Below are 19,690 nucleotides of genomic sequence, written 5' to 3'. Positions count from 1 at the left end.
TAACCATCGACTTCAAGTGCCAGTCAGGTCTCAGTCGGTAACAACGAACCTTTCCCAAATAACAGGGAACGAAGGCACAAACTCAAGTCTAGCCTGCGAAAACATCCGTTTCTCCTCGCTCTTCGTAGCCTCCCACGCAGGCGTTTTTAGGGGAGCTCGTTTTTCATACCTCCCCACAAACGTTTGATCAACCGAAAACAACATTCCTTTCCCATTGTTTTATTTGCGTGGTATGTGACCAATCAATAGATGGTTTTCACAGTGACGTCATCAAACTGTTAAGTCAAAACAGCGAGGTTTTACGAATTCTTATTTAGACTAGGTTGAAGATAAACAAAAAATAAATCTTTGTTCAAGTTTCCATTCCCGTAGCATGTTTCATTTCGAAAATACAGCAATACGAACTTCCGAGTTTTCACAGTGCGTGACACCAAAACAGGAATGCTGTCTCGTTGAAAAAAGTCTCTCCTCTTGATTTTCAGCAGTATAACTATTTCAAGTATTACAAGATATGTTTATGCGCGCGTAGGCTGGTTCTCGAGTGAAAAGAAAGAGCTTTTATAGAAAAAGTGAACTCCAGATGTTTTGTTGATTTCCGGCGGCCATATTGGTGGACCAAAACGGTACACCAATATGGCGTCTCCATACAAAGCTCTACAAGGGTGCGTGAAACGTTTCTGCAAATAACTCAGAAACTGTGGGCCACAAAGACCTGAGACTTGGACAAATTGTTTATATATTAGTCTTTTGTAACATGTCATTTTCTCGGCTTCTTCCACTGGACGGTTTCCAATTTATTTTTTTGTTGCGTGACAGTGAAAACGATCTATAGTTGTGCAATAAAGTGTTGACAGGCTAAACACGACTGAAACGTGACCCTAGAGTTACCGTTTTCCTTCTTTTCTTTCCTTCGCTAAGGTTACGCAGTGCATGGAGTATTCTAAAATTTTTCTAACTCTTACTTTTTCCGCTCTGAATCTAACATTTATTAGAGGTCAGAAATCTTTCCCAGTGTTTCATGCAGATCGAGTAATTATCAGATTACCTTGCGGTCAAGGTCAACTTTCCAGAATTTGGAAAGTACAATGTGATTGGCTAAGCTTGGGAAGGAACGTGTCTTCGGTTGAGCAGGCTTTTGTTGGGAGGGATGAAAAACGAGCTCCCCTATAAACGCCTGCGTGGGAGGCTACGCTCTTCGCCGCTGGGGACGCTTCGCGCGGAACGTCCCCAGCGGCGAAGAGCAATTCAATTCAATTCTTTATTCACACTATATAAGATATTTGCATAAGTGTACGTAAGTAGGAAAAGAAAGAAGCTGACAAATAATAATTAACTAAAAGACATTAAGTTCATTTGTGTACGGTGTCCAAAGTAGCAAGAGCTTTCTTGTTGGACACCGTCATGTTGAAATAATTTGGCAGCAGTAAATATAGGAATAAAATCTCAAATAATATCAGTGATAGAACATGTAAGCAAGGTCAGATTTGGTTGGTTAGAAGACAGGACTTCCATTCTTTCTTAAACTTATGATATGGCAGAAGAGCGAGGAGAAATGGATGTTTTTGCAGGCTAACTCAAGTCTTGGGTTGGCAAAATACAAGGAAAATCAAGGAAATCTCCTTGTGATGGCCCATCCTGTCGAAAACGTGAAAAAAGCTTGATGCGCGTGCGAAGTTATTGTTTCCCTCGCAGATGAGAAAAATGTTGACCCGGCTCGTCGAGCCAAAGGGCCAGTTATTTAAACGGAGTTTAGCTAGTAGAGACCTTAAGATCGAGACTGAGCCATCTTACCGCAACGGCAATACGCGGTTTCCGGTTAAAGGTTTCACGTTATCCGCCTACCCATATTTAGAAAATTACGATTCGCGAAGTTGTAGCTCGAGGCTTCCATGCTTGTTTTTATTCATTCGTTCACTCCTTCAAAGGTACGTTTTTTTGAAATATAGTTCACTATTTAGTTAGCGAAAGAGTTCCAAAAAGGAGTATTTTCTCTCAAACGTGGGAGTGATGTTTCAGAGTGTGCAAAAAACCTTGCGGTAAATCACTTACCTCTGGAGCGTGATCTAGCCGTACAAACGTGAACCTCAAACCGCAAACCTGACGGCAATGTACTAGTCACGTGAATTCTTGACGTTTGCCGTTCAACGTGTTTAACAAAACCGCGTTCAAAGCCATTTTCAGTTTGGGAAACGCTTTTATGCAAAGCTGACCACTTATCGTGAACATTTTCATTAAAGCATATCAAGTAGACTAGAAAAGCATTTAAAATAGCCTACTAAGGAAGAGATTTGGAGGTTCAAAGATTTCCTAAACCGTGGTCTAAGTGAGACTTCGTTTAAAAGACCGACCTTAATATAAGTGTTTACATGTAGAAAAGCTGAGCCGGCTTAGGAGGGTGACCCGGCTAGACGGGTCACTCCTCCAGCCAACTTTTTGTTTTTTGTGGGGTCGAGAGAAGCGACGACCCGCAGTACACTTTAGCCTGCGAAAACATCCGTTTCTCCTAGCTCTTCGCCGCCGGGGACGTTTCGCGCGGAGGAACGTCTGCGACTCTGCGGCAGAAATTCCATGCTGATGACGCAAACCAATGTTTACATAATAAATCCAGTAGACATGGGGTTCCAAATGCGAATTTGTCCAATTTTACGTGTCTTCTGGTCGATTTTGGTAAAGTGTTGTGTTCATCTGCCAACGAGCTCCAGCAAAACTCAAATGCTTCTTCTAGCGAAGACTATATTCCACAAATATTGACTATTTTGTTAGGGATTCTTCGCGTTTACATTTGACCTTTGTAGCCTTTTGTCTTTTGTCTGTCATTCGTAAACAATAGCTAAAACAATGTAACTACTCCGTCGACCAATCAGCGCTTCTGACCGGATTCCGGACAGATTTTACGTCATCAGTATGGAATTTCTGTCGCTGAGTCGCAGACGTTCCTCCTCGCGAAACGTCCCCAGCGGCGAAGAGCGGAGAGAAACGGATGTTTTCGCAGGCTAAGTACGGTTAAATTCTGCAAGCAGAATACTGGTCGTACTACGTGAAAATGAACCGGAAGTACGTCGTCTGCGTTCTAAACTACTTCCCCCACCCCAGGCTGGAAACAAAAGCCTTAGGGCACACCTATTCTAAATTGTAAATTGACAGTTAATGGTCGATTTTGCAATTTTACAGGGATATAATACAAACTTGGCATTTGAAAAGAGAAAAAAGAAAATTATATTATCGTGGCTTTTCATTCATATTAGTCGTATTGACTACGACAGCACTTGGTCGCATGACTGTGAAATATGTAAAAAAAAAAAAAAAAAACGGCTGCGAGGGAGACAAGAAGAGGAAGGGACCTCTTCCGGACTTAGTGTTGGGGATGGGGTACTCCCATGTATGGGCTATTAGCCCTATATATCTGACTAAATTTATGAAAACATGGCTTCAGTGAGTGTCTACGGGTCTTATGCTAAGTACGTCCTTAGTACCAAGACTGTGACCCTCCCCACCCAGGACAATAGGTGACTGTCTGCTCCTCCAACTGAGCTCTGCAATTATCATGATACCGTAAAATTCCGAAAGTAAGCCCCTCCAAAAATAAGCCCCCCAAACCGGTAACGCAAAAAACCCTCCTTTAAATCGCCCCTCAAAATATAAGCCCCCGGGGGTACTTGGAAAATTTGCTCTCAAATACAAAGTAAAACAGCAAAAAACGGTGAATTTACTTCCAACAATAAGGCTAGCCCAATCGATTTTGAAACACAAATTTCCCTCCGTAGATGACTCCGAAAATACGCCCCTCAAAAAGGGCCTTTTAAAAAATAAGCCTTGGGTTTTATTTTCGGAATTTTATGGTAATCATGCAGTCTCAGCGGAGGCCTGATTCAGCTGGCTAGAGCAAATTAAGGACAAGGTACCTGCCAGTCAATTACTGGAGGGGTTGTGTCAAAACAGCCCCCTCCCTACCCCACCCACTGTTAGGGCAGTCCCTGGGTTATTCACCTGAACCGACCAAGACGACGAGCCCCCTACTTTTTCGGACACCGGACTGGCCTAGAGCCAGGCGAAAACCTAGTGGCCACGTTTTAACGAAATCAGACAGATATATGGGGTCAGGAACCGATTGATAGGGTCAGGAGCCCATCCTGTAGGGTATGGTTTTTGAGGGTGTCCATCCTTAAGTAGGGTATCATTTTGGCCTAGTTAGCGTTGTAATCGCGGCAAAGCGATTTAAGTAAGTGCTTTTTGTTTCCGTAAAGTTCTTAGTTTTTTATTTTTCCTTAAAATGGGTCTCATTTTTCAGGCAGTTTTCTTTTTTCCCATCCTTAGCTTAAACACGGTCAGGGTCATGTGCTCCTGCAGGAGCCGTGGCTCCTGTCCTGTCAGGGTTTAGACACACACCTATCCAAAATGTTTGGGAGTACCCCCCTCCCTCGCCGGAACGCAGGGTCATAACTTGCAGGCGTACCGTAAATCCTCTATTAAGCCTCCCTTCTCTTATACCCCCCCTCCCTTTTCAGGGGAGGAGAGTTAATAACCCCCCTCTCTATTAAGCCCCCCCTCCCTCTCCCCCCATCCTTCTTCTTCTTCACAAAAACTTAACGATTAACGTGCACTGATCAGTTATGGTTTATTTAGGCTGGAAGTTCATATTGTTTTTGGTCTTCGGCCGCATTGTCTCCAACTTCATATGAGGCGGAAAGCACATTTTTGAAGAATAAGAATTTTGTTTTTGTTGGTTTTAGGCTCCAATAAGTGAATTAAATACTTTTGACAGTGACTTTAATTGTACAAAACGTAAGTCTACTCTGTCTGTTACCACGATATTTTTGCTACAGGTGATGCGTTTCGCTAAGTTAAATAAGGCCCCCCTCTCTTTTAAGCCCCCTCTCAAGACTGCTTGAAGAAAAATAAGCCCCCCCCGGGGGGCTTAATAGAGGATTTACGGATTTTTTTTTTTTTTTTTAAGTTTTAAAAGAAAAAGAAAATCGACAGCGATACACGTAAACTGCAAATTGACCGAAAGCAGAACGCCAAGCACGATTTCTCGACCCAGTCTTAACCTAGTTATCATATCACCAGAACCTTCTTGTAACACCACAGGCGGCAACAAAGAATACAACAAGGCAATAAGGTAAGCAGATTTTATTCAAAAACAAGACACTTTTTCTCCCTTTTAAAAAAACCCGTTTACATCCTATACAACCCTTTGTAAATAACCGTTTGTAACACAACGCCGCTCGCAAGCAAGAGTCACGTCCGCGTCCCAGTAGTGAGCTTGGGCTACCTGTGGTAACACAAGCCGTAACGCAAAGAAGGCGGCGGTTTGGTGAAGGATGAGGTTTTTTGTTTTCGTTCGTCCAAAGAAATTGAACGGCTTAATGTAAATGAAATGAGTTATCGTCACAAAGGATATAGAAATCATGGTAAACTTTAGAGGATTTTTCTTGCCGAAAGAAGAAAATGCTAAAGACGATGGCGGGAACTCTGAACCCGACAGTGAAAGCGACAATGACGATTTCGAAAATCCTGACTACAACGACATCATTCAGATCGCTACGGGAAAATATCAATCCCAGGACGAAACAAAAACTCGATGTGTGGGAGAAAGACTGCAAGAAGTAGACTACATCAACGGAAGCTTTGTTTTGAAGGGGGAGAAAGTGATCCGCGCTCGATTTGACAGCATGTTCTCCTTTCCATGGTGGATGGTCGAAATATTTGAAATCAAAACAAGTTCTAGAACGCAACGGACAGAAAAGATTCCTTCGTACAGTATTCGATGCGACGATGGTGTTGATAAATCTCTGCTGTCGTTGTTCCTTACTCAGGGATGCTGTGTGAATCAACAGCATGTGACTGCATTTTGTGAATTCATCGAAAGCAGACAGTTGAAACCAACGTTTGTGGATCTTCTGAGCAACCTGGGGGAATTCAGGGTCAGCAGTGAAGTGAACCATGAAATTGCGCGACAAATCAAAACAAGTTTAGCCTGCACACGTAAGTTTTACCATTTGCTAATCTTCTATAAGAAACCGCTTTTTAACAGTTTGATCACATTAAAAACAAACTATACTGGGTAATTCCATTTTCTTCTGACCTTGTGGAAAGATTGCGTGACATGTAACTGTGAACACAGGTACCCCAGGCACTACGAGAGCCCGGGAGCAACAGTAGGTTTCTTAGCTCATCGCATACGTTTTGCACAGATTCGTTTAAGTTAATTAAGGATAAAAGTGAAATCTGATGCAGATTTTTTTTCTCTTTAATCTTATGCATCAGTCAGTTCCAGCTGCACTCATGGCATTAGCATTTTTTTAGCCTTGGGAGGCAAATTTTCCACAATGGGGATGAAAAAAGACCATCCTCAATCATTCATTGAGTGCATAGTGAAGTATAGCCTGCAACACAGATTTCTCTTGAGTGGAGAGAAGCGACGACCAGAAATACGTCTGTGTTCGCAGGTTTAAGCCGAGTGCCACTTCAAGCATTTTCAATGTGTTTTTTTTTCGTTTCAGCTAAGGTCTGCCTTTGTAATAGTGCTTTATAACATAGCGCGCGTGCTTGCCCTATATAAGTCCTATTGAGCCGCTATGAACAAAATCTTTATTTACGCACGCCCGTGCGTAAATAAGATGACGTAAGCATTTTGTTTTACCTGGCTGCAAAGTTGTCGTCTTTTAAGCTGCAGTGCAGTTTTCCTTCTCTTTAAAATATGGAAGAAACCAGCGAAGAACTGCCCAATTTTTCTATCGGCATTGACCTTTTAGGTCCTGACCCAACAAGCAGCAAAAATAGAGCCGAATTGAAAAAACTTGCATGTTGCGCGTTTCGCAAATTTGTCGGAAGACCAGCTGCAGCAAATTTTGGCCGAAAGACATTCACTGGGAACAGAACAGACACCAACTGGTCATCAACAACATTAAGAGGTTAAATTTCCGTTTTTATTGTTGTTTTTAAATTTGTTATGCACTTTTGTTATCTCCGGACAATCCGACTGAAGCAGGAAGATTTCTCTCGCAATAACAACACAAATTACACAAGAAGACATAAATTTATTACTCACAAAAACAACTGCTGCCAGGTCTTCTCAAGAAGCCGTAATGACCAGCTAATGTTGTAAATGAATATGAGTTTAAAGAAGGATGACAGTCGTCTTCGCTAAAAACATGTTTTCTGGATTTCGCCGAGCAAAACGTAAACATCTTTTCAGCAAATCCAAACCATACTCCGCGACTTCTTACGAACATGTTAGTATTTTAACTTTAGGTGAACTTTATGACTCTTTTACCTTTGTTTCTGCTTAGTTTCCATTGATCGTTAACGAATAAAGAAGCAGATTTTCTTTCTCAGTTTTACAGAAAAGCTACGGAAAGAATATTCTCATTCAAACTAGATGATTGTGGTGTGTTCGTAATCAGCCAATAGAAGCGTTTGTTATTGTGTAGCGCGTTACGAGAATTTTGTAGTTAATCAAAAAGCAAGCATTTTTGTCAGCTATGTTATAAAAGAATTTGCTCATGCTTTTAGCTGTGCGTATATCGAGTTATGGATGCACTTGGGAAGTTTGGAGAGCACTCAAGAAGCTAGAGTTGCACTCGGCTATCGCCTCGTGCAACTCTTACGCATCTTTCGTGCTCTCCAAACTTCCCGCGTGCATCCATAACTCGATATACGCACGCTAAGCATGAACAAATTCTTAAATTCTAATTAAGGCTTCATATGCGGCGACACCAGTTTATGATTCTTATTATATTATTCTTATTTGCCTTGTCTTAAAGAGTCTAAAAATAAAGAAAAAAGATTAATTGTGTGCTGCAAAGCTATCTGTTCTGAATAATTAACCTGGTTCACACTTGTGACAAAACGATATTATGACATGAGCATAATGGCGCAAGAAGGTGGTTATGTCATTAAGTTTGTAGTCCGAAGATGTTGATAAAACGTCATTTCAACAACATATAAAGACATGGAAATAACAATATAAGGAAAAAACTGATCTTGTTTTTATGTTGTTCAGTCTGTCATTATGTTTCAATTACGCAAACTAAAAACAAGTGTGAAACACCCTCAGCATAATGACATAACAAAGAACCAATTGGAGCTTCTCAAAAACTATCAAACTTAGTCTTCCTCAGGTACAGCTTTCAATATGGCTTCAGGCCAGGGGAGGATGTTATGGTAGATTTGCTAAAGTTCATGAAGATGTTGACCATTTGCTATTAGAAAAAGTTCACAAATACCCTATCCTATGCAACAAAACCTTAAAGACCACAAAATAAAGAATAATGTGTGAAAAGAAAAACAAAAAATAATAAAAACGGTGAAAACAATCTTCAATCTTTCAATCTTTCTTTATTTCACACTATATAAGGCATTTACACAAGTGTACGTAAGTAGGAGAACAAAGTAGCTGTTTCATATTAATCATTGAGCTAAAAGACATTAAGTTCATTTGTGTACAGTATCCAAAGTAGCAAGAGCTTTCTTGTCGGACACCATCATGTTATGAGGCTAAGATCAAATTTGATTTATTAGAAGATAGGATGTCCATTCTTTCTAAAACTTACGATCAGCGTGATATGGCAGACACTTGAGGCCAAGCAGTACAGTCTCCCAGATGTTTGGAGCGGAGATTTAAAGGGTAATGATTTGAAGCCTTTGTTGACGTCATTGTTTCTGTAAAAAAGCAAAATAAAGGCAAGCGCAACAAGGAGAGTCTTCTCCTCCATCTATCTTTTTTTGTACTCACAGCAATGTACATTTAATTATGTTGATGTTCACATTAGCAACGTAAGCTTCTTAAGTTATTGTTATGTTGTTGTTATTATGTCATTATGTCGCAAGTGTGAACCAGGCTTTAAGGAGATTTTTCAAATAGTAGATAGATCATACATGATCATAGAAAGTATTGGAATCATCATCAGTTAATTTTATTCAAATCCTAAATCAACAGAAATTTGTTTCAATAGCAGTCATCACAAACAAATACATCGATTCACTTGATAGCTCCCGATTTCGTTTCATAAGTTGTATCTTGATAAGCAATGAGGAAATGCATGCATAATAAAATTGAGAAAAAAACCTCTAAAAGGTTTTGGTCCTTTGATTGATAAGGCAATCTGCTTGTGTTTCCAGCAAAATCCTCCATGTTTAATTAGCTGTATACATGTGTCTTTGGAAAGGAACAACAACAACAAACCTTAACTTGTGCATGTCAAAAGCTTGGGTGAGGCAAATGTCCAACCCTGGGCCATCCAAAATTTACTTATGCCCCACCCCCGTAAGAACAAGGCGGGCAAATGCCCCTCAGTAGCCCAGAAAGAAGGGGGGGGGGGGATGGGCACATTATTGGAATTGGCTGATGCATTATATTATAGAGCAAAGAAGTTTTCTCACACACCTTCTTTCAATATTGCTACAGTATGAATAATTAAGGAACCAAGGAAACTGTTGCCGTATTAATGATTAATTTGCTAAGAAACATACTTTTGCTCACAGGTTGTTACGGTGAGCTTGGGCTATCAATACTGTAAAATGATAAATGTTGCATTACGTATGCATACCATTACTCTTGTGTTTAACTACTTTATCATATTGGCTGCGGTCGCACTTAGGGTTTACCTCCAGAGTAACAGCAGTGTAAACGTATCTGGGATATGTTTCACTGTTAACAGTAAATCAACTTTTTAACGATCACATTTCCTTTGTATAATATTGAATTTTTGAATTGCTTCCACATGGGTGATGAACATGGGATTTCAAGTTTTTATTTAAAAATAAAACATCATGGTGGATCAAAGCACTCTTGTGGCGAGTTTAGTTGAGACATAAATTTAATTTTTATTTCTTGTTTATGAAGTGGAAGCTATTTTCTCTCCACGCCTTGATTGTGAAGCATTTACCTTACAAGGTTGATTAAGTTGATTTGGAGAAGACAGCTCCTTATGTTTGCCTTCAGAGCTAGGCAAATTCAAAGAACGGCTCACTGGAGATGACCAATTTGGGCCTATCCACGTTCACAGAGATGTTAAATAACCATGGGCCTTATTCTGTGTCTGTTGGTCCTGTAAGTGAATAAAAATTTTGTGGAAAACTCATGTTTTTGCAATAAAGAGTTAGCTTTTTCCTGTACGTGCATGGCTACGAGTTTGGAAATGCCATGAAATGTTATCTGGGAAGTATAAGTGTAGTGGTTTCCTGTCCTAAATTTCTGATTGGCTCAAAAGCAATTAACTTTCGTGTAAACGCTTAAGCTTCTCTACCATGCTTTTAGCGTGGTTTACACCATGATAAATTTCCTTTCTAGATGCTGCATTACCCAAGCAACTTATACTAAAACACCACAACTGCAAAAAAACCGGTTGGACTGAAAATTATAAAAACACTGAAAAACACCATTTTAAACACTGGTTTTTAATTAACCCTGGTGTGACCATAGACTTTCAAAAAAGTCGTTAGTCTGATTTAATTCGCGACTTCTTTGCTCACTTGGCCGCTTAGCGGTATAAAAAGCTTGCTCCGCTTGCTAAGAAACTCGTGAGGTCGACTTGTAGCAAGTCTAGTGTGACCACAGCCATATATTATAATTTGCCGTTTCACTGTCATGCCAATGACAGTAAAAATCCAAACCACTCAATAGATACATGTGTTGTAAAGTCACTAGAATGTGGGAAAACATAATGATAAGGGAAAGTTCATTTAATATGACAAGGGGGGGTGGGGGATGAAGATATTGAAACTCGAAGCTTGAAATTTTAGCAGCCCCCCTCGCTAGCGGTTCAATTTTTTAGGAGCCCCCTCCTTGGTAGTCGAAAAAATTTCAGAGCCCCCCCCCCACCCCCATCCTTCATTTCTTAACATTTCTTGTTACAGAGTCATCATTTTTATAGTTCCCATTAGTAGATTTTGAAATCTTGTTGAATCCATGTGGTTTTATTATAAAAAGTTTGAGCATTTCTAATTTTTGAAACTTTCTAAAGCATTTTTGGGATGAACAAGAGTGTAATAATTACTGAGACTACATTTGTTATATCTGTAAACCACGTGATATAGCTGAGTTGCACAGGTCATTAAATTGTTGAGTTGAAAACCATCCGATCTGTATGATGATGTCATGTGTTGGTTTTGAAGTATACAAATTTTCGGAGCCCCCCTCCTAGCGCAACAATTTTTTCAGAGCCCCCCCTTCGGGTGTCTAAAAATTTTCGGAGCCCCCCCTCAATATCTTCATCCCCCCCCCCCTTGTCATATTAAATGAACTTTCCCTAATAATTTGAAATTTATAGCGCACAAATATCTATATGAATATATATAATCAAATGCACAAAATATATACAAAGACCCTCACCAAGATTCAGGTTGGTTCAAATTTTTGATATGCGAGATGTTTGGAGAAATGTTTTACCTAAATTTACAGAGACAGCATGATGTGGGCCGGGCACCAACATGGCAGCCAGAAACCAACAGATGTTACCGAGTCTTGCTACAAAAGTGTGAATTCGATTCCCTTGAGGAACTCATAAACATTAAAGTAATGCTTTTCCTAATTCAGATAGCAAAATCCTCCAAAATAAGTTACTTTTTTAACCTATATGACAGCTCTCTTGGCCGCCATGTAAATCATGCTGTAAATGCTGTGTAACACAAAATGTTAGAAATTCAAATGTACTCATCTATGACAAAATGAAGACGACCGTTTTGAAGTGGAAATTTTTAAAGTTTTTATTACAATGTAGCTGCTCTAACACTTCACGAAAATAAAAACGCAGGAGGGTTGACAATTCTTTATTTTTGAATTGATTGATGTGAAAAAGGTTTGAAATTAAAGTGCTTGATTTACATAATACATTATGCACTAACTCAGTAAGTATAAGGTCTGCAGCCATGTGAAGGGTATAGGCAAAGTTAATGGGAACCAGAACTGAAGAGTATCTCAGTGATCAGTTGAGTGTCGCAATAATCAATGATCAGTGTGATCAATTTATTTGTATCTCATACGATGTTTCCTGTAATGGCAGACATACAACAGTTCCTCTAAACAAGCTTTTTTTTGCAAAACACAGACAGACGGCCGTTATTTCAACATGGCAAAGAAAAAGACCACAATTCTTTTCAATTTGTGCGGCCTAACTAGTAAACCAATAGTATACTAGTATACCAGTATACCAGACTACCAACAGTAGGGTTAAAATTGTTCTGTAGAATTTCAGAAAGTAATGAATTATGACGCTGCAGGCTAATCATTTTTATTTTCGTTTTTTTTTTAGCCACAGGAAAGGCCTTTCTGGTACCAGAGCTGACTAAATTTGCCCATCGCCTCTTTCCACGTCATCTCAAAGCTCTTTTTTCTTCCCTGGATCTCAAAGTGCTTCAAGACATGGCAAAAGCACTTCAGGATGAACCGTGGATTCTGGGTTACCAGACTGTCATGAAAGAAAGATTTGGATTATCAGGCTGTGAGGTCAAGCTACCGTCATTTGTTAACTGCAACCTTATGGAAAAAATGCCTCCTATAAACCGAGATGCTTTGTACGTTTACAATGCCTTGTGTAAAGATACATATAAGTATGGTCACACCTATGTTCCTTTGTGGAAGTTGAAACGTAACAAATGTTACGAGCCTCCATCCACACCAAGAGTTTATCGTGTCACCACCTGGGAAGAAAGCCTGGCATATCTGAGGGAGATAAATGTTGTTAAGACTTCTGGCGATGGTGATGGGCGGTCTGTGTTTTTGCCACATATTCGAGGCTACGAGCAAAGTATTGTTAGGAGCATATGCAAGATGATGAGAAAGAAGAGTCCATGGGTCAACAATTTGGAGATTGATGAAAAGGTTAATGATCTGTAATGTTATGCTCGCTGTGAAATTCTGCAAGCTGATTTGTTGATCGTTGTTATATGGCATGTGATGCACAATTTTCATGCATATCACCCCGCCCCCGCCCCGTTCCTCAACGAGCATTTAACAATTTTAGAGAGTTATCTTGAAGTTTTTTGGTGCTTCTACAGATGGCGCCAGAGAATTTTAAAATATGAATCCAACAATAAAGGAAAAGAGGACTTTCATACTTGAATTTCTGGGTAGTTTCTTGGTGTTGCAGATGGGTGTAATCACTAAATGATGTAATACAATAGATTGAAAAGAAACAAGAACAATTACCCGCACAATACCGAACCAATAATAGTTTCCACTACAACAATAAACACCCATACGTGTAAACCAACGTTAACTTTTTCTTGTTTTCGGTCTTTAGGCCTTTGGTGGTGACGAAGACCAGTTGAGAGCGGCAAAATTGATAACAACGAGCCCTGTAGTAGTGTTGTCAGGGAGGGGTGGGTGCGGCAAAACCCATGTGGTATCCACAGTGTTATCAAAGGCACTAGAAGTGAAGAGAAGTCATTTGGCCGCAGCCGAGTCGTGTACAAAACAAAGTGAATCTACGTCTGTTGAGAATTCACAAAGTTCCTCTGATGCCACTCAAGACGTCGCTCAGTGCATCTCAAGTCCGCTTGTAACCCCAATGTGTTCTGGCTCAGAAACTCCTGTTAAGAACGATCTCTCTACTCCGGACACGCCCAAGAAGATTAAAAAGACCGACCCATGTGGTGATTCTATGTTGCTGACTGCACCAACAGGCAGAGCTGCTTCTATTTTGGGCAAACGCACTGGTGTACCGTCATACACACTGCATTCTGTCATTTTTAGTTACCTTCGCTGGTTGAAGGAAGTCAAGAATAATGAAAGCCATTCCCCGTGGAAATTTTCAGATGTCAAGATTCTTGTCTGTGATGAAAGTTCGCTCATTTCTGTCAAGACGTTTTCTACCCTTGTTAATATTCTCATGAAGAAAACTTCACTGCAACAGATAGTCTTACTGGGTGACAAGAATCAACTGCCATCTATCGAACCTGGGAATTTTTTAAGTGATGTGTACCAAGCTCTCTTACCGTATGGCTCCAGTGTCACGCTAAGAACCAATCACAGAGCAGAGTCTCAACTTATTGTTGACAATGCAAGCAGGATTTGTCGTCGAGAGCTGCCTCGCTTCCCAGATGATCCCAAAAGAGGGTTCATTTCACTTGAGTGTCAATCAAAGCATGGTGACGACACAACTGATTCAGATGACATGGCGGTCACACAGGTAGTGCGAGACTTGCTGCAAAACAAAATATCAGGGCTCGCTTTGCCAGGGCCTGATAAGTCGCAATTTATTGCCTTCCGGAGACGAGACTGCTTGAATGTTAATGAACTCTGTGCGGTTCATTACAATAACCATTCTATTAAGAATTGCAAAGGAAAATACGTCTTCAAGGCTGGAGATAAAGTCTGTGTAAAAAAGAACGTCGTTTGCTTCGATGCTTACACGAAGGAAGACGTAAAGTTCTGTAACGGGGAGATCTTCTTCATAAAAGAAGTTATTGACGAAGAGGATAACCGTAAAAAGAAAACAACCTACCTAGCTCTAGACAATGGAGAGAAGATCGTCAAGGTTGAGTTAAAGATGTTGAAGAAGGCTAAACTTTGCCATGCCTGGGCCAGGACGATCCACACCTACCAGGTATGTATGAAACTCTTCTCACTCATCTCCGTATGATTCATACGATTAGCGAGTTTAAGATACCAGGACGGCGACAGCTACGAAAAGCTCACTTAAAAAGTGAATTTGTGTTCTTTCAATCTCTATCGCGATTACTCCAACTCATTTACCACGTCAAATGCAAGCGAACTCTTTTTGAGTCGAATTACTAAGAATCATATTCAGGTTCAGAAAGAGAAAGAAAATTTAGCCGTCGCTTGTTTGCGTCCTCCATAAATCGTGAAATTAGGCATTTACCCGTCGCAGTCTTGCAGAGACGGCAGAGAAATGGACAAGAATGCGTGATGCACGTGCAGAGTTGTTGTTTTGCCTATTCAACCTATTTCTTTTTTGACGTTCTCGTTGTTGTCGCCATCGTGGCATTTTATACTCCCTAATGTTGTTTTGAGATGGCCTGAAAAAAACAGCCGACATTTGGCAACGCCTCCACTGGTTTTCCCGCCAAATGACGTCTGAGGAACGAGCGAAGAAATTCCATACTGATCACGCGTCACTACCCAGATCTGGGTAGTGCTTCTGATTGGTCGTGCCGCGTGTGAAATTTGCTTCAACCAATCAGAACCACTACCCAGATCTGGGTATTGACTCGGCATCAGTATGGAATTTCTACAGTCGTCCCTCAGACGTCACTTCGTGGGGAAATCAGTGATGGCGTCCGGCGCGAAATGTCAGCTGTTTTCTCGGCAGGCTAGTTTTGAGGATATCTCTCCTTTTTTAATTCGGTTTTTTCATACGTTTAGTTCAAGACGTCGGTAAAGAAAAATTGTGAAAACACGATCTGAAGGGAAGGTTTAAAACGTGAGAATTTCGGCTACTTGGATAATGTTATAAGGGAAAAACTCTCCCAACGAAAACTCTCGTACGGGAACAGCTTTACTTACGGCTACCTTCACAAACCCCCTTTTACTCAAACCCCGTACAAACTCTGTATTTTTACATTTCCGTAAGCGGCTAGCTCCAATTACAGACACCTTTTTCGCTTCCCGAGGGTGTCCGCACGCGAGAGCTTCCACTATATAGAATTTCCACTCTCTTCTAATAGCAGTTTTCTCTCTTTTACTGAAATCTTGCCGCGCATTGCCAGCAAGACGATCGCTACTTCAAAGCTCATCGTTTTCAGGAGGTGGCGTGACCGAGTGATCAGCGCGTTGGACTCGCCATCCTGCGATTCCGGGTATGACTCCCGCTCTGACCACTAGCTGGGTTTGCTTCTCGGTCGTCCCGAGTTCAAATGAACGGTCATGCTCGTAAATAGCCAACTGGTTGCCTCCTGTTATGTTATATTTGTATCTTTTTTGTTTCCGATTATTTAAGTGGAGTGTCTGTAAGCAAGCTAGAGCACTCAAGTTAACTTCGGCTATAAAAATAAAGCATTTACCATTTATATTGGTACGTAAACCAGAATTCATGAAAGTATAACCAACAAACATATGCCATACATTTTGTCTATATCTTTGTTGTAGGGATCAGAGATTGACACCGTTGTATACGTCGTGGGAAGCCCTATCTACCAAACCTGCCAACATGTGTACACCGCTGTCACTCGAGGTGTCCGACAAGTTATAATAATCCACCATCCTAGGAATTTGGAAGCAGCGGTGAAAACGAAGCCGTTTTCGAGAAACACGAAATTACAGAAGTTTCTTACTTCAGATTTAGAAAAGCCACCTGTTTCCAATGAAGCTGATAGTGATGTAGAGGAGGATGTTACCACTCCTCCAGCTAATGACGTCGGCAGCATTTTTTCTGAAAGTGATGATCACAGTGATGTCTTTTCGAGTCAGCATCTTAGTTCTAATGGCAATGTGTCTTGCACGGGAGATCTTCAAAAGGGAGATGGCTGTGGAAGTCGCACGAGCGAGAGACCATTCTGGAAAGATGAACTTAAAGAAGAGGATGATAACGAGATCCTGGCTTGGGCCTTAGAAGTAGAAAGTTCCCAAACTCAACGAAGCACCTGCAACACGACCGAAGGTGAATCATACTACATCTCAAGAAACAATTTAAGAATCAAACAAGAGAGAAGGCACCTTTTAGGCTGTCAAATTAGGCAGGTTGTCCAGTCTGGTGTTGAAGACATGGGCGATCAAACTTTCGTGGATTCTGGGAATTCCTTTGATGACAGAATTATCCCGGCTTTGAGGAGCAAAAACCTCGGGAAAGAGGAAGCTGATGCAGTAACAAGTCCCTGCTCGCTGCCCTCTGACAGTCTGACGGGCCATGCATTAAGTGGCACAAACACGCTGTCTTTGGCCGCCAATCAATTATCACCAGCTGTCAACAGTTGTAGTGTTTTTCAGGGTACATGTAATAGGAGTTGCCCCGTGAGTTCAGCATTCCCTTCTCCTCCACAGACTCCACCAAACAGAGGCTGTGAAACTGAGACAAGTGAGAACCTCATCTGGGGGGATGAGTTTGATGAAGAGGAAGATGACGAAATTCTTGCTTGGGCTTCTGATGTGGAAAGTTCCCAGCCGCAGAAAAGTAGCACATGGACAGGGGGCGAGTATCAAGCTTCAGGAAATAAACTGAACATCAAACAAGAGACTAGAGGTTTTTCGAACTGCCATGTTAAACGAGAAATTGAGAACATGTGCGAACAAACTTCTCTGTCTTCTGGAAACTCTCTGACTGACAGAAGTACCTCAGGAGTGACTAGAGAGAAAAGAGATGAAGGTAGAGCTGATGTAGTAGGAAATGCGGCCCATTCACAGTTTTCTGAAAGTCTTGCTGGCTTCACAATGAGCGCTTCAAACACCTTTCCATCGTCAATCAATCAAGTATCGCCAGGTTCAAATAGCGGTAGCCCCAAAACGTATCCTAGGAGATACTCCGAAAGTTCAGCTTTTTCTACTCCTCCACAGACCCCACCCAACACCGCGACAACCCCGTCTACTTCGACGAAGCGTGCATACAACACCTTTCCAAGTAAAGGAAATCGACCAAGGTCGGCGTCGCTCCCGAATCCTGGAGGGACTCCATCGAAGCGAGGTCGAAGATCATTCGTAGCAAGGTTTAACACTTGGTGCAGTAAATGTAGAAGTCCAATCCGCGCAGAAATCGATGAGATAACTCACTTGGGAGGCGGATCAAGTAAATCATGGGTACATCAGAAATGTATACAGCACAAGAAAAAATGGTAGCCTATATCTAACTACCCTGAGCTACATAAAATTAATTAGTAAAATCCAACTAGTGGTCTATTATCAATGCTGCGTTCTGATTGGCTGAGCTACTATTAGGCTATATGTTATAGCCCACGAGTAGCGAAAACCAAAACAATGGCAGCTGAATCGCGTTTTTTGTAGCAAAAGTTGTTTTGTCTCGACATTTTTGACCAACGAGTTGGATTTTACTCAAACAATTATTCCTCTCGCCCTCATGGCCTCTGACTCAATAGCCCCGATTCGGTCTTCGGCCTCATGGGCTCTTAGGGAGCTAAAGCAACGATGACGCCGACGTGAACGAGAACGGCAAAAAAGTAATGGGTTTAGATTGGCAAAACAACGATTTTGCACATGCATCACACTTTTTTGTACATTTCTTTGCCGTTACTGCACGACTGGGACGTGAAAATGCCTTATTTCACGACTTGTCGAGGACGGGACCACAAGACAACAACTTCCTTCTTCTTTTCCTGAATTTCATACAGTCATTTAAAATTCAACTCCAAAAAAATTTGCCAACATTTAACGAATTAAACGAGATGAAATAAGCGCGATAAAATTTGAGGCAGCGCGAATTCACTTTTTAGTGACGTTTTCGTAGCCGTCGCCGTCGTTGTTGCGTAAGTTCCCTATTGACTCAGAGCCTATTCGGGCGCCAGGAACAATCGTTAAATACTGTTGACCCTTTCTAAGCGACCGGGTCCAGGACATATGAATATCGTTAGCGATTTATAAGGTTGGGAAACACGATGCGTCAGTTAGTTTCGTTGAACTTTGTGAGACATGTTGCGGGGGAGAAATGTTTCAAGGTGCTATGTGCCATTGTATGAACAATTTTGCATCCCAATCAGTCTACCACCAACATCGCTACATGATTCAAATAGCCCGTCGTTTTTCCCAATCATTAGTGAGCTTAAGCAGCGACGTTTTTGAGCGACGGACGTCAACCGGAAGTGGACTTTTTGCATCATTGGGGAGCGGTTTGGTTGAAACTCTCGGGTAAATCGTCTTTATAAGAGAAAAGAAACTTAGCAATACAAATTTGTTAGCGTCAAGGCATATAAAAAGAGAGAAGGCCTCACTTCCGGTTGACGTGCCTCGCTCAAAAACGTCTTTGCTTAAGGTCCCTATTAGTGATGTATAGTACCGCAAATGATGCCCAAAATGGAGCTAACGCAAATGATCCCGTTAAAAGTACAGGAGTGGAGTGGATTATAGGCACGCATGGTGCATGGTGTCGAAAACTTGAACAATGCATAAAACCATGAAATTTTCTGTGGCTGATACTGAGTATCCGTTAGATCGGATTTGAGAAGAATTTCTCCTGAAAAATATTATATCTAGTTTAACTATAGTTTGTTGGAGTTTAGTTCAGTTTAGCTTAAATGTTAACCAGTAATTGACAATGGGGATTACTTACGGTCGAGGATCTTTTGCGATCCCTTTTTGGGGACCATTTGCGGTACTGTACGGTGAAACATCGTTTGGAAACATTTGAAGGAGAAACCAGTCTAGGTTAGGCACGCACATTAGCGAGGTCTCTTCATCTAGCTTAGTGATTTTTAGCAATTATTGAATGAGGCTGAGTATCATCTGAAGAATTATGGAGATCGAGGAGGGTGTTATCCGCCGAGGCCGTAGCCTTGAATAGGCTTCTAGGGTCTCTTAGGATAACACCCTCCGACTCCGATTGGTACTGAATTTTCGTACGGTTAAGGTAGTTTCGTGTGAACGGAACACGTAAACGCTCGACTATGTTTTTAACCGTGTCTAAATTACTTCCGGTGTCTTGTGAACGTAGCTTTGATTAGGTTTCATGCAACTGGCCTCTGTTTTGTTCATTTCAGTTGTTATGCAAACAAAAAAACGAAACATTTTCTTTGACTTGAAGACAATGCCAAGCTCTTATTGCAAACAGAAAATTTGTTTGCATCG

General features: G+C 41.1%; 1 protein-coding gene across 1 annotated transcript; it reads left to right on the top strand.

The window, feature by feature from the left end:
* Positions 1-5,299: 5,299 nt before the first annotated feature.
* Positions 5,300-17,885, top strand: LOC140922823 (DNA helicase B-like). Its single transcript, XM_073372855.1, has 4 exons — positions 5,300-5,985; positions 12,255-12,823; positions 13,245-14,549; positions 16,052-17,885. The coding sequence occupies exons 1-4, from the start codon at positions 5,409-5,411 to the stop codon at positions 17,729-17,731; spliced, it is 4,131 nt and encodes a 1,376-aa protein (XP_073228956.1). The 5' UTR covers positions 5,300-5,408; the 3' UTR covers positions 17,732-17,885.
* The last annotated feature ends 1,805 nt before the right edge of the window (positions 17,886-19,690 follow it).

The sequence above is a fragment of the Porites lutea genome, chromosome 1 (genome assembly GCF_958299795.1).
Source record: "Porites lutea chromosome 1, jaPorLute2.1, whole genome shotgun sequence".
Taxonomy (NCBI): domain Eukaryota; kingdom Metazoa; phylum Cnidaria; class Anthozoa; order Scleractinia; family Poritidae; genus Porites; species Porites lutea.
The sequence above is the reverse complement of the archived record's forward strand: the minus strand, read 5'-3'. Positions and strand labels throughout refer to the sequence as shown.